This window comes from Synchiropus splendidus, chromosome 11, assembly GCF_027744825.2.
Source record: "Synchiropus splendidus isolate RoL2022-P1 chromosome 11, RoL_Sspl_1.0, whole genome shotgun sequence".
NCBI classification, from domain to species: domain Eukaryota; kingdom Metazoa; phylum Chordata; class Actinopteri; order Syngnathiformes; family Callionymidae; genus Synchiropus; species Synchiropus splendidus.
In genome coordinates this window covers 11353903-11368797 of record NC_071344.1, presented here as the reverse complement: position 1 = coordinate 11368797, position 14895 = coordinate 11353903, and the positions used below count along the sequence as shown (strand labels likewise).

Sequence of the window (14895 nt, the reverse complement as noted above, 5' to 3'; positions counted from 1 at the left end):
CAGTTCCAACCCTCACTGGTTTGCTCCTAACATAATTGGAAAGTACCGTGACATTACCAAGCTCAGCAACTGTAATGCAAACAAGTTTAACTGCACGAAGAGGGTATTGGAGGTTATGTGGGAAGCTTGGCACAAGAGAGCCAGACATTAAAGCATATACCCGCTACCTGGAAAGGGCAATCCATAACCCTATGTTGTTGACACAGCGATCAACATATTCAAACAAACACGGCACTGACCCCATTAATACACAGTAGTACAGGATGAAAGTGTACCGAAGATGAACCGTTTAAATATCAAAGCATTTGAAGTGGCAACATGCTTTAGAATGCTTTTTTATTTACATCTGTCCTTTTTACATTCCCTGTTCACAGGCTGCTACATTCAAAGGCACACTTTCAAAACAATGGTTCAGAAACACAACACTTGAAACGGAGATGCGACAAACAAAACAGGGTTCAGGAAAATACTTCCAAACAAACTGAGCCACTGGAACTGCGCCTCCAACAGGTGGGTTAAAACAAAGCCGACAAACTTGTAAGAAAGAAAAGCAACAGGTTTAATTCAAGAACATTAAATGAATGTGTGGCTGCATGTCGATGGACACATTTCCGACTTCTCGCTGATATTTGGGGTTTCAGAAACGCTGTAAGACTTTAGTGCAAGGGAAAAAAAACAGATCTTCAACCAACTGACGCCTCAAATGACGTGCATCAACTCAAATGTTCCAAACAGGTCTGTTGTCTGCAGTAGTGGCTTGGAAAACAAGTATTTAAGGGATCCGATTGAAATCAATGAGCCACACTGCAAAAGAAAATAGGCTCAGGAAGTCAACACCTCAAAGTCCTCCACTGTAGTATAGTTATCAAAGAGCAAGAATTGCCAGCAGGCAGAAAAGCACTTTCATATTTTCTTGGGATGAACATATTCTCCATTGTAGGATGTATGTGGCAATAACAAAAAACGATATCTGGCGGTTCTTCAGGCAACAAACTTGTTTTTGGTGGTGGAGCCGCTCTTTGTTGCAGTGTCTGCATGCGACTGGTAACCGATGATGACCTTCGGTGGCACTCCCAGTCTTTCCTTGTAGACGCTCCTGAAAGAGCAACGACGAAGGCAAAGAAACAGGTTTAATCGAAAACATTTAAAATTTCGCCATGATTTTTTGGTTTTGTTATATTACAGATGAGCATCAAGTGTAGCCACAGGCTCAAAAAAATCCTTCCACAGGACATGTTATCTATCGCTTGGCCCAGTCATTTTTCAAGCTTCTAAGGTTACAGCACACTATTTTTCATGAGCACGTTACTTAAAGAGGAAACCTGCAACTTTAGTTGTGTTACTTTTGCAAACTGATTTTGTTTCTGTTCAATAGTAGTACTTGTCTGAGTGAGCACGTTGTCTCTGCAAGGTTCAGTCAACAACACTGTTTGAAGTGCATAGGCGCTGCAAACAAGCTTTTCCATGTCTGTTCACAACACAAGTTAGTTGCTCATTAGAATGGAAGGGTTGCTGAAGACAGTCAATATTGACAATAAGCGCAGCACTGCAGTTGCCGTCTGACAATATCGTTGTGATGTGACAAATTTCTGGGAGACAGACGGGACAGCGATTTCATCTTTTCAACTACGTTGCAGATCAGCTGTTTGATACCGGAGACAGCTTGATAGATTGCTGCGGCTCAAAGGTCTATCCTGAATGTTCGCAGAAGACTGGTGCTCATTTTGCACCCCGAAACCATCTGGACGCATTTCCAGATAACTGATAAACTTCACGTGGTCGATCCAGCGTCTATTGATTGTGCACCCGTAGACGTTGCCCCCATTGTTGCCGTCAAACGAAAAAGGCAGATGCTGCCCAGGCAAGAGCAATGTGTTATAGAAACAAGCCAACAGCTTACCCAATATGTGTAATTGCATCTTTGTTTTCGTAGTTTGTGGTCCATATTGCTATTTTGTCTCCTTTGGCCCGGACATTGATGACTGCTCCACACACGTCGTCGCTGTGGTCGTCAAAAGCCTCGCCCACCAGACACAAGAGCTACATAAAAAAGGCCATTTCATTCAGATTTAAATGGAAAATAAATGAAAAACAAAATATGCCACTGACCGTTTCTAACCAAAAGCGGTCAAGATCAGACTTGCGTTGCTGCTTGGAAAGTGTTATCAGCCAACGGCCACCGCGTCTGTTCCTGTCGTCTTCCCACATGGGCTCAATACCATCCTTCAAAGTCAAAGTAAGGTTACAACTGTCATCAGCCGTGAACACAAGCTGCCTCAGAAGCATATCGAGTGAGAAAACACCAAAAGTGACTTCTTACCTTGAAAAGAGAATAGTCACAGCCAGACATCAAATTGCTTGACAGCTGAATGTGATTGTATAATCTGGGAGGAAGAGAAGAGCAGTGAACAGTGTGTGAGAAATACAGAGCCTGACGGATTTTCATTTTCCCAAAATAAGAATTAGATGACAGAAAGAACAGCCTCCTTATTTAAAAGAAAAAAAAACTTGACTGTTTGTTACGGACGTCTTTTGTTTGATACTTGAGCACGTCTCAAGAAAGTAAAGAACCACCAACAGCACTGATCCACTTACGCCCAGAAGTCTTCCACAGTGTCGAACTTAGAGATGAGGCGCAGATTTGCTTGCCACGTTTTGCTTTTGTCGTTCTTGAAAAACCACAGAGCCCATCTGCAGATTGAGAGATTTAGCTATCATTTATCACATGCACTACACTTACACTTCAAAACACCAACCAGTTGCAAACCCTTACCTGTTCTGTAAGGGATGCTTGATATACATTTGAGGTTGCTTCACAAGATTTTGGACTGCAGTTTGGCATTTTTCTTTTTCTGCATTTGAAGGGACAGTTGCTGACACCTAAGGACAGAAATAAAACAAAAAGGGCTGGCTATATCATTTATTTTATTGGAATTCAAAAAAAAAAACTGATGACAAATTTCAATCTCAAAAAAGCACTTCATTTTGAATAACTTTATTCACCATTAATATACATTTCACAACAATTATACATTTTTTATGAATGCTGACCCAAGCTGACGTGAAGACAGATGTTCACTCATCTAGTTTTCATATTTAACATTTTGCTCATCTTGCTTGAATGTCGCCGCCAAATGGAACTCGATTAAGCAAATCACCAGTACAAGAATTTTTTTCTTGTCACCAATGTACTTGACTGCTTAGCAAATACTGAAGACTATCTGACAAGCTTTTTAATATTTCTGAGAATAAAGTAACCTTTAGAAGAAATATGCAACCACGCCCTCCATAATAATGCCCATAACACAAACAAAGTTCAATAAAAAAACGTATGGATTCTGAGCAGACTAACTATTTACTCGTCTCTGATGAAACAGAACATTCTCTTGCACATTCTGAGGTCAGTTACACGCACAATTTATTTATTTATTTTTTTTAAACATTGTATTGTACTTCAATACAGGTTATAAATACCATCATTATCAGAACACTTTGCCTGGTTACTAGACCAACTAAAGTATTATCAAGTGCACTACAGACAGTACATCAAATACAACAAGTACCGCAAAAGTGAAGCAGTTTTCTCTTTTCTATAAGGGGTTCAGGGGAGATACAAACACCTAAAACAGAGGGAAAAGAAGCATATACAAAGCTATATGAACCCAAAGAATGGCGCTTCAAACTATACATTCAGGGCCAAAAAAATATTTTTCAGTTGGCACTTTAAAAAGAAAAGAGTTGACGCTTTAATGACAGCAGACACTCCCACACTGGTTCAACTGGCTGAGTCCTCAGTAGTCTCCATTCATTCATCCGAGTTTCATTTGACACACAAACCTATTGGAATACTCTCGACTACATTCATGACTGAAACAACCCAAGAAACGTCAACAGCGGCCGAACAACACAACTGCGTTCATAAATCACAGACTTCACATTGTGATGCTTGACAACAATGCTAACTAGTTTAGCTAGCCGGCAGTGGACACGGCAAAATATTTAACGAACTACAGGAATAAGAAACTGCTCAGCCACTTCAGAAACCCACGTCTCGTGTTAAACCACATTTTAAGGCGTGATTTGTGTCTTTAAAAAGGCAGTAAAGCGCAGGTTCACTCACCACCAGAGCGGTCGCCATCTTCTGGAAATCAAGCTCAGCGTTGTTGTGTGAGCTAAAATAGCCGATTGGACCAGGTGCTGCGAATTTGTGCGCATGCGCTCATGATGGTATTATTATTATTCCTTTATTTTGTCACGATATTAATCATTAGCTTTGATCAAAAGGTTACGACATTTTCCCTGAAAGACAAGTCGAGTTGAAAGAAATATATAATCAAAGACAACGAAAGCCACAATACGACAACAAAGTTTTAACTATATGCACTCATAATAAAATGCACAGTTACATAAATAATTATACAAGTAAATTATGAACTTAGGTAATTGTGTAGAAACTATACAGTCTTCAGTAGTATTTAAGCAAAGTAGTATTTTAAAACCATATATACCATATTGCATCTAACCTTTTCTTTTTTTTTGACATTGGGTCTCTGCTTTTCAAGATTCAAGAGGTTTATTTGTCACACATACAGTTATACGCGGTACAACGCATGGTGAAATTCTTTGTGTTCCTCCATCCAATAAAAGAAAAAGAAGTGTGCACACAGGATGCATACCATGATAACAATAGTGAATTATAGAAACAGCAGTGCAAAGTAAAAATAAAGTCATAAGTGCATAACTAAAAATATGAAAAGTGACAGTATGACACCAGGTTATCCGACTTTGTTGAGTAGCCGGATGGCGTGAGGGAAGAAGCTTCTTCTCATCCTCTCAGTGTTGGTCCTCAGGAGGTGGAACTGGCGTCCTGACGGTAACAGAGAGAAGAGAGAAAGTCCAGGGTGGGGGGGCTGACCAAGTCTCTGAGGCGACGGAGGAAGAAGAGACGCTGCCTGGCCTTCATCACGGTCTGGTTGATGTGGCGTGACCATGAGAGGTCTTGTGATATGGTCACGCCCAGGTATTTGAAACGCTCCACTCTCTCCACTACAGACGCCCCGATGTGGAGTGGACGGATGTCCTCCTGCTGCTTCCTCCTGTAGTCCACAATCAGCTCCTTGGTTTTGCTGACGTTCAGCATGAGGTTATTCTCCCGGCACCAGTTCTCCAGGTGGGAGACCTCCGTCCTGCTTGCTACTGTACATTTGAATCATTCTGCCATCTCACTCAGTGAACCCAAGTGACAACCTGTTCAATGCATCAACCGCTCTTTGTTTTGTGCGACTAATCTGTGGGTTCCAAGGAAACATGCAAAGCGAAGACCATCTTTTCGCACCAGATTACTATATTATAGCAGAAACTATGCATCCCTTGTATTCATGGGAAATAACAGATGATAATATTGAAATCTCAGCTGCACTTCAGCTTATCTTTCATTTAAAACAACTAGAAGCGAGCATAATATTATATATAATATACTATATATAAGATTATTCTTGAGTGTCACAGTTCATTGCTGCCTTTCTCTTTTAATGCAATATGAGTTAATTTACCTCAATATCATGCTTCCTGAACTACTACAACCTACTACTGCTTTATCCTCAAGTGATGCATGTTTTACAAGTTTCAGAGTCACTCTTGCTTCAACTCACTGATATTCCAGATTTCTTGCATCCCATCTGAGATGTCAGATGTGAGAATGTCAGTGTCAATGTGACAGTGACCCAGACAGTTTGGGGTCAATAACTCATGGTTTGTACAGGGTTTTTTTAATGGACTGTTTCAAATGTTTATGCCACTCCTGCTGGAAATACAGCTCAGGTTTTTGGAACAATGTACTACAAGTTGTACAGTTTCAACAGTCAAGCTACATTACTAGCATACATTTAATAAAACAAAACAAATCGAACGATGTCTTATCAGTGGCCGATGATCCAATAAAGAGTTGTTAAATAACTCGATCAATTATGTGTGTCATACAGAGATAGTGAACAAAGGTCAGGAGACAGACAGGTTTTCGAACTATTTATTGAATCTGCTTTTCCAACATTTGTGCGAAACACAGAACATTTTTTAACTGTATGAAATGAGTGTGGAACCATGGCAGGAATTGTGAAGAATGGGAAAGTAGTCCAAGGCACATCAGATTGTCAGAACTGTGCGGATACTGCAACAAGAGAAGCACATTTAAAAACAAGTAACGGGGAAATGTTTACAGCAGATTGATCTTACCTCTTTCCAGCATGCATGAGATCAAAGCCCTCATTGATCTGCTCAAAAGGGAGGGTATGCGTCACAAACTCATCCACCTTTAACTTCTTATTCATGTAGTCGTCCACAAGTTTTGGAACACTCTCCACGCTCTTCCAGCCTAAAATGGTGGTACGACGGAAGGGATTTTAAAGAAAAAGCTGGTTTTATTGACAAGCCACTCCACATCAGTCCAGGATAGTTAGTAGTATCATATTCACAACAATAGTGAAACATCCAGTGTTCTGTTCAAACAATTCACAAAGATATTTGGGATTTTTAATTCATCAAGAAAACAAATTTCATGATCAATTTCACACATTAGATGGAGACTCTTCCATGCTGCTATATTCCATGGCCAACTACTGTATACAGTATTAATAAAAAAACAATCCATATGTCATTTTATCATTGATCAAGATTCAGTATTTGTTTTATGTATACTGTTGTCCGTGCACATCTTTGTTGCTAGATATATATATATATATATATATCATCTTGGTCGTGCAAGGCATAGATGCAAGTGCATAACTTGAAAGACTCATCATCCATTTACCTCCAAAAGCAGTTCCCCTCCACACACGGCCTGTTACCAGCTGGAAAGGTCTGGTGGAGATCTCCTGTCCTGCTCCCGCGACTCCAATGATGACGCTCTCACCCCATCCTTTATGGCAAGCCTCCAGAGCAGCTCTCTACAATCACCAGGTTGTGTGTTAATATATAGTGTGAAGCAGAAACTGAACACAGGTTTATTCCTGACCATCATACATTGATTCAAACCATCCTTTTACATTGGATGGATCTCAAACACCAAAACCTTGTTTTCATAAAACCCAAGGGTCCACCAACCTCAAACCTACCACAATTTATGAATTACTTTACATAACATAACAAAGAGAACTTCACTGTCACAAAAGGTTTGTAAACTTGTAATAACAGTGAAGGCAGAACACAGACTACACTGTAAGATGTTGAACCCTCAACACCCCATCACATGATCCTCCAGTGTCAATCTAGCCCATAAGTCATTTTGAGGCCCACATTTTTCAGAGCAACAAAAACTCCACACAAAAACTCTTCCACAGGCCATTTCCCAACAGTCTGATCTTAAATGTCCAAAATACAAGTGGAAAAAGGAATGTTGATGGAAGGGAATTGATTGTAAAGCCGTCGTATATTTGTGCTTTTATATGAAGAACCACATTGTTTCATATGTTACAGTATTTGAAAGCCTTCAGTTTGGAGGAAACACAATCGCTGGATAGGTCTTTTGGTCTGACCTTTAATGAACTAATTTTTAGTTCATTAAATGTTGTGTGTCTCTGTCACATTTCTATCCCTGCTGTGGAGAAAAACAATAGTAAATATAACTGCAATTGTACGTGGCGGAGTGCCGGTTTCAACAGCCCATACAAGCAGAGAAGCTAAAGCCAACTCCCCATCACTGGTTGACTATAATACAATGTGGAGTCTAAATGAGTCTCACCATGATCTTCACGTTCCCGATGCACTCGAACGAGTAATCAACTCCCCCATCTGTCATTTCAACCAGGACTTCCTGGATGGGCTTGGTGTGGTCGGCCGGGTTAACAAACTCTGTGGCACCAAACTCCTTGGCTTTCTCAAACTTGGCAGGATTGATATCAATGCCGATGATCCTGGTTGCTCCAGCCACCTTACAGCCCATAATGGCTGCAAGACCGACAGCTCCAAGGCCAAAGATGGCACAGGTAGACCCAGGCTCAACCTGGAATCCCACAAGGAAAAATAAAAGATATCTTCAGAATTGTCCCACTGGATAAGCAGAATTTCAGTTAGTTACTGTAATTAAAAGGAGCTTGCTGAGCCTGTGGCGCCCTCCAGTGGATGCCTGGACCATAACATGACAAGCGGTATAAAATTTTTGTAGGTTGTGAGTAATAACAGTTTGTCTTACAGCTCTGATGTTGCATAAGAGAAGAAGCCCATACACCTAGTCGTGGCTGTAACATGATCAATAGTATGAAAGTCAAAGAGCAGATCTCAAGGCTTCTAGTTCAACAAAGCTATGTAAATTCATTTGGCATGGACATTAGAAAATATTAAAACAAATGGAGAACAGACCTTCCAGCAACAGCAGTTGCACATTTTAGAAAATGGTTTTCAGATCTAAATTAGTTCTGCGCCAGAGATGAGATAGTAACCCGCTAGGCAGGGAAGTGACTTAACAAATGAAACGGCCAAATCATACACGACCACATGAGTGTCATTCCTCCTCACCTTGGCGGTGTTGAGGGCAGCACCGTAACCAGTAGAGATACCACAGCCAAGGAGGCACACTTTATCCATCGGAGCATTCTTGTTCACTTTGGCCAGAGAGATGTCGGCGACCACGGTGTACTCGGAGAAGGTGCTGGTGCCCATGAAGTGAAACACTTGCTTTCCCTTGCAAGTGAAGCGTGAGGTCTTGTCAGGCAGCAGTCCCTGGCCTTGGGTAATTCTGCGGGGTGAAAACATGAGAGGCAGAAGGATTACTTTCTAGTGCGCATGATGAAACTTTTACAGAATATTTCACCGTGGGCAGCTGAGCTTTGATTCAGCTGCCCCCGGGGAGGGACACTCCAGGCTGCAGGTTCCACCCCAGGGGTTCCAAGTTCTGAGACCATTTTTTTCCCTGCTAATCCAGTCTCAAGTCTAGGGTCCCTTTTAAACAACACTGTTGCTTTAGTGAAGCTTTTGCAAAAGGTACAAAATAATTATGGGACACACAAGAAAAGACATGAATAAGGACATCCCGAAACATAGTGCAAAGGTTGTCCACATCCAATTGATAATACCTATGGCAGATATGCAAAGGTAGTGCACCTTTAACCCCAAAAGCCAACACCAAAGCAGAGCATACGAAGAAAGAATTTAAAGTGCTAATGGACAAGCACTAGTATTGCAAATCACATTTCATTAAATTACGACAAAAGTGGGAAATTCCCCCTTTTACTAGAAAAATCTCTGCTTAGTTTAAGTGCTGGTGAGAAAGAACCATGGTCAGTCTGCATAGGTAAATCCCCCAGAGAACTCCTCCATTAACTCTTGAGAAACTACAAAAAGAGGGCAAAAGTAAAGTGGATACAACTAAATGTGTCATATATTCTCTTGGTGACCTCATAAAAAAACAATAAACATTTTTCCAATATGAAAACATGATTGTTGAATATCACCGACTCCTGACAGAGAGACCATCCATGGTGTCGCTGTGTAAAGGCAGTTTCAGGATGGCTTTACAGCGTTGCTGCTGTGTTAGTCAGCTGGAATCTAAACAATTATCGTCCACAGTCCGGGGAGTGAGGGGGGTGACAGCCTCCCTTTCTACATTTATGTAACCAATATTTAAACAAGCGCACTTAACTTGATTTTGGTGGAAGTAATGTAGAGGTCATGGAAAACCACAGAGGAAACACATATCACTGTGATCACTGAAGATACGTGTTAGAGCCATGGGTAACTTCATGCTCTCCCACATGTGGGGTATCCCCCGGGTATCAGAGACGCACGTTTCACTGCAAGGGGAGCCTAAAACAACACACTCAGGAGTTACAAAATGAAAACTGTTACCTTATTTTCTGGCAAAGGTTGGTTTTGGGATTCTTGCAGAATTTGCATTCGCCACACTGAGGCACATACAGCGGGATGACTACGTCACCTTTTGGGCAGAAGAAAAGCAAAGTAAAATGAGGATGAAGCATATTCTTAACAGCACAGTAAAAGTACTACGTACCAGGCTTAAATTTGGTGACACCTTCACCAACGCTCTCCACTGTGCCAGCACCTTCATGGCCCAAGATGACTGGGAAAAGTCCTTCGGGGTCACTGCCACTAAGAGTGTAGGCATCAGTGTGGCACACCCCAGTGGCAAAGAGCTGAGAGGAACCAATGTCATGGCACATAAATCAGTAGCAGGGACGACTTCACTTCATTATTCATCAGTAAAAAAACAATAAATTCCTATTTGTTTACCCTGTTTATATTGGATTAATGTGTTTAAAAACAGAACAAATCCTGTGACCTACTTTTTGTAAAAGTGTTTTTTTTTCCAACAATTGTGTCAGAAGTTATATTTCAGCATTATCCAGCCACTCACAAGAGCTCCATCTTTTTTTTTAAGACACATTTCTTTTATTATATTGCTTGCAAGTACGTAATCTAAACTGACCTTAATGCGAACTTCATTCGCCTTCGGTGGGGCCACCTCCACCTCCTCGATGGAGAGAGGCTTGCCAGGTTCCCAGGCAACTGCAGCTTTGCACTTGATCACCTTAAAATCACAGGCGTGAGGAAAAGTAAACGGGAGCAACTTCGCCGTTGGACTGGATTCACCCTCGAAAGTCAGGCTGGTTTAATCGTTAAACTGGACCGGCGCTTGCGTAAGTGACTTGAACAAGTACATTGAATGCATTTTTAACCGTACTCACAGTAGCACCGAGCTCGTAAAAGCGTATGTTTGTTACTAATGCAACTTAATACACAGTGATTTATTATGCAACACTTGCAGCATGTTCCAATTTCTCCTGCAACAATGGAGGGTATTGTGTTCTAAACCTCTAACGCAGTTAGAAGGAAAATATGTATACAATAGCAGATTATAAGAGGAGAATGCAGTCATTTTGTCACAAAAGCCCCGTTGAGAGCGCTGTCTTCGTGGTGTCTTGGGAAGTGAACTTACTTTCCCAGCTGTCTCCATGTTCGCTCCAACAGCAAGAAACGGAACCCGCCCGCGCAAGCGCAGAGGAGTCCACCCCTGGACCAATCAGAGACCAAACAGTTCTTCTACGGCAAGCGAGAAGGAGAAGGTCGTGAACTCCTGGATTTTTATAGTCATTTACAATTGAGAGAATCATTCTACAGACTTCCGTGTTCCTATTTTAACGCTGGCACATATTCCTATGAAAATTGGCTCGTCTCTACAGTTAGATTTGATCCCCAAGATATTTTGGTTTTTATCTCTAATAAGCTGTGGACAGTATTGTCATTCGTCTGCCTGCTATCTCAATTTCCACATTCTGAGACAAATTTTGGATTCACTGATGCAACGTAAACCAGAAGTGTCTGTACACTAAAAAGAAAGAAATCCTCATGACAGCAATTTATTTTCTCATCTGCCCTTCACTTAGTCTGTCTCAATGCTGAGACAGATGACGTGCAAGCTCATCATTGTCCCTTGTACTTTTCCTTGTCATCTAAATATTCCACTCCTTTCGTACTTTAACCCACAGTAATTCTGCAAGTAGAAATCACATTGGGATGGGCTTGATATTTAGAGAAGTTATTGGAGGTGAATGCGAATGGGAAAACTCAAAATCAAAACCAGTTGGTAGTACAAGTTTTATAGGGACTTACCTGTAATCCCTCCCATGAAAACACCTCTATATTACGTTTATAAGACGTAACAATGATTAATATTTACAAGAAGCACCTTTTTTAATCAAGGTTTTCAACAAAAACATGACAATAAAAGTACTTCCAACTACAATGGACCTTTAACACCACTCATCCCTCGAAGCAGTATATCTAAATACTCGCTTTTTTTTCCTTTTGCTCAAAATGGCAAATACTAAAATATATCAAGAAAACCTCCAGGCAGTTGAAAGACATTTTTTACAATCCAGCACACCCGCACATATGAATCTTTTAAATACAATCAAGATCCATTACAATTTCAAAAATGGTACAAAATGGAACAAAAGAGAATCCAAAGTAAATAAAAAACGATGGTCCATCTTGTCCTGCGAGGTCAACACTTGCACTTGGCATCTTGTTGTTTATTAAGGACAGGGATAGGAGCCGCACCACATCAGCACCTTTGGATCATCTTCCACCTATGCAGGCACAAGCAAGGGGAAAACGTATTAGACAGAACATTAAAATAAAACAAGGTCTGAATAGTGTGTAAATATCTTGTTTATGCTTCTTTACATATGGTGCCATTGAATTGTGACTGTAGATGATCCAGTACATTGATAATATTGGATGCATTGGCAGCTCTTCATGAGGACACTAGGACTCGGGATCAGTCTGCACATAGCTGTACAGCATATAAAGCCAAATATAGTAAAACATGTACACAGAGGAAGTAAGAGGGTATTTTAAATGAGGACAGTGTTAATGCACTTGAAAGAAAATCGACTTAGCATAAAATACATTCCCGCTGCCTCACCAGTGTTTTGACTATGAATCAGTTCCAGTATGCTCTCCTTGTGAGGTATCACAGAAAATAGACACACTGTCACTACACAAAGAAGCAGCACTGCCGACTGCAACTTTCGTTTTCTGTCTCATTGTATGATCTTCATCAGAGTTCGAATATTACTCCTCTGAATGCGAGTCAGTCATGTTCACTCTCTTACTTAAGCGCAAGTACTCCCCTACTGCGTAACAACAAGACTTCAGATCGAAGTTAGAGGTATCCGCCATCTGCTTGGGTGAAGTAGTAGTAGGCACTGGTAACATGAAAAACCCACAAATGGTTTTCCTAGTCTGCCTATTAAAAACCAATGTAGCAACATAGCAAATATGTCTTCCCCAATAATTGCATTTTATACTTATGTGCAACACACACATCTTTTGATGAGGTGACGCTGTCATGTGTCTCACTCCATAAAGCTGAGGATTTCATGAAAGAACTCACACACCTCTGAAACCACGTCCTCCACCCCCTCTCCCTCTGAATCCTCCTCCACCTCCGCGTCCACCTCCGAACCCTCCTCCCCTGCCACCTCCACCTCTACCGCCTCTGAATCCACCTGCAACAAACACAAGGCAAAGATCAGACTCACAACAGTCCCATTTGACAAGAGGTTGTGCATATTCATTGGAATACAGGACCACGCAGTGTACAAAAAGACTCAAGTTGAGAATCTACCTCCACGACCGCCACCTCTTCCTCCTCCTCTTCCGCCCCCTCTGCCTCCTCTTGGTGGACCCTTTTCTCCTGGTGGCCTCGGGAGGAACCTTTGCAGTGGAAGAAGCTTCATAGGATCTATGTAGAACTACAGTCAGAAATTTAGATAATGTTAAGCAGAGTGAGATATATCACAGAGATCTAACATGACAACCATGCAATACCTTCTGTAACTTCTTAAAAGACGATGCCTTCATGTTTTCGGAGAGTTTGACTGAAAAATACTGGAGGCTGTTGAGGACAAAACTGATTTTTTTTTAAATAGAAACAAAAAACAAAACATTGACATCTCTTACTTTCATTGTAACATTTTGACAAATGAGGAAAAGGATACAAAGTCCCGCAGTTGGCCAAATATCTCGTCCACCTTTCCAATCTGTTCCTTGTTCTCCAGGTAAACTGGGGCATTGAAATATGGAACTTTGTTCTCTTCAGTGGTGCATTTGCACACAATATCGTCCTCACAAGGATGCATGAACTCTCCCAGAGCTGCAATGTAACAGGAAAAACAAACATACTTCTCAGTAAAAATATTTTCACCTTCCCATCATTGACTGTCATTCAAATATATTTCGGAATGAATTTTCAAGACATTGCTAATGGCCGAAATGATAAATTAAAATAACAATGTGCTATGTGCCAGCGCATTGGCATAAAGAAACGTCAACAGTCTTCCCAACCTCAGCACAAGAAATCATGACTCCACAATTAGATATCGGAATCGGAATAGACATATGACAACATCGGGCTATCGCTTAATACTTCTGACACTATAATGGCGTGCTTAAACGTTATCAGCCAAACCACTGAAGACAAAGGCAGTCTGCGTTATGAACTCACCAACAACATATTCTGGGGGTCCAAAGTCTTGCTGTCTGTTGAAGCCACCGCGTCCACCACCTCTGCCACCGAATCCGCCGCCACCTCTGAATCCTCCGCCGCGGTTATTAAACCCACCACCTCGTCCTCCTCCTCGACCACCGAATCCACCTCGACCACCTCCTCCTCTGTACGACATTATGCCTGAATAATATCAACAGGAAAACAAAGAAGAGGGGGAAAGGTAAGGACACAATGGGACCCACTCATAGCACTATCAAGAAGTCCCGGCTAGCATGCTGTTTCATCCCCGTTGTAACAAAATAACGAGATATCGACAGACACGGCGATGTTTATTATTCGCGTGTCATCGGAAAACTAGCGATGTCGAAGTTAACAGGACTTAAGCAGGAGTAAACCTGCAATACTTACAACAATGAACTACTGAACTAGCAGCAGCCCTGCAGACTTCCCATGCGACGACAACACGTGTGTGTAACACCACAGTCTGCCGTAAAGGAAAACTGTCGCAAAGATTTGAACGGAGCTGCGTTACGACAGCCGCTACGCGTTCACGACTCCCTGCCCGTGTGTATGTTTCTGAACTCTTTAGCCAAGTCAGTTCTAATATGTGTTGAGTTTTGTCGCAGTCAAAGATATCAAGAGCAGAGCAAGTTGGAACTTATTTACATTTTCTGTTTATGAGGCAGCACAGTAAGGTTTATAAAAAAAAAAAACACACGACGACATGAGCACATGTAATTCGTTTTAAAACAAAGGTAATTACTGCGAATTTGAAATATACATACAACTATTCACTGAAAATCCAACTATTATTTCTCCGTCGTTCAAACGATTTCCAAATAATGAGTTATGAAAACAATTTCTGTCAAGGA

At 41.3% G+C, this 14895-nt stretch overlaps 3 protein-coding genes across 3 annotated transcripts; all 3 read right to left on the bottom strand.

Moving 5' to 3' along the window:
- Nucleotides 1–318: 318 nt before the first annotated feature.
- Nucleotides 319–4191, bottom strand: eif4ea (eukaryotic translation initiation factor 4ea). Its single transcript, XM_053879142.1, has 7 exons — nt 4121–4191; nt 2774–2880; nt 2596–2691; nt 2321–2384; nt 2110–2223; nt 1901–2040; nt 319–1096 (listed from the first exon to the last, which is right to left on the bottom strand). Exons 1-7 carry the CDS (start codon nt 4136–4138, stop codon nt 982–984), a joined length of 654 nt encoding a protein of 217 aa, XP_053735117.1. The 5' UTR covers nt 4139–4191; the 3' UTR covers nt 319–981.
- Nucleotides 4192–6011: 1820 nt separating this feature from the next.
- Nucleotides 6012–11009, bottom strand: LOC128767129 (alcohol dehydrogenase class-3). The gene is made up of 9 exons (XM_053878882.1): nt 10946–11009; nt 10436–10537; nt 10001–10142; nt 9838–9925; nt 8509–8728; nt 7736–7996; nt 6806–6941; nt 6232–6370; nt 6012–6166 (listed from the first exon to the last, which is right to left on the bottom strand). The coding sequence occupies exons 1-9, from the start codon at nt 10961–10963 to the stop codon at nt 6142–6144; spliced, it is 1131 nt and encodes a 376-aa protein (XP_053734857.1). The 5' UTR covers nt 10964–11009; the 3' UTR covers nt 6012–6141.
- A 707-nt stretch (nt 11010–11716) lies between these two features.
- Nucleotides 11717–14528, bottom strand: gar1 (GAR1 homolog, ribonucleoprotein). Its single transcript, XM_053878883.1, has 7 exons — nt 14432–14528; nt 14021–14203; nt 13515–13669; nt 13345–13404; nt 13142–13268; nt 12912–13022; nt 11717–12098 (listed from the first exon to the last, which is right to left on the bottom strand). The coding sequence occupies exons 2-7, from the start codon at nt 14196–14198 to the stop codon at nt 12088–12090; spliced, it is 642 nt and encodes a 213-aa protein (XP_053734858.1). The 5' UTR covers nt 14199–14203; nt 14432–14528; the 3' UTR covers nt 11717–12087.
- Between the last annotated feature and the right edge of the window lie 367 nt (nt 14529–14895).

Bases quoted from the DNA above. Each gene is read 5' to 3' on its own strand.
- eif4ea (XM_053879142.1), bottom strand. The intron at 2,385-2,595 runs GTAAGTGGATCA...TCTTCCTCCCAG, and splicing joins ACTGTGGAAGACTTCTGGGC to ATTATACAATCACATTCAGC. The intron at 2,041-2,109 runs GTCAGTGGCATA...TTTTTTATGTAG, and splicing joins ACCGCTTTTGGTTAGAAACG to CTCTTGTGTCTGGTGGGCGA.
- LOC128767129 (XM_053878882.1), bottom strand. The intron at 10,143-10,435 runs GTCAGTTTAGAT...GGTTCCTCTCAG, and splicing joins CGAATGAAGTTCGCATTAAG to CTCTTTGCCACTGGGGTGTG. The intron at 8,729-9,837 runs GTAACAGTTTTC...TTCACCCCGCAG, and splicing joins AACCTTTGCCAGAAAATAAG to AATTACCCAAGGCCAGGGAC.
- gar1 (XM_053878883.1), bottom strand. From the start codon at position 14,198: ATGTCGTACAGAGGAGGAGGTGGTCGAGGTGGATTCGGTGGTCGAGGA. The intron at 13,405-13,514 runs GTATCCTTTTCC...AACAGCCTCCAG, and splicing joins TTGGCCAACTGCGGGACTTT to TATTTTTCAGTCAAACTCTC. The intron at 13,023-13,141 runs GTAGATTCTCAA...TGTTTGTTGCAG, and splicing joins AAGAGGTGGCGGTCGTGGAG to GTGGATTCAGAGGCGGTAGA.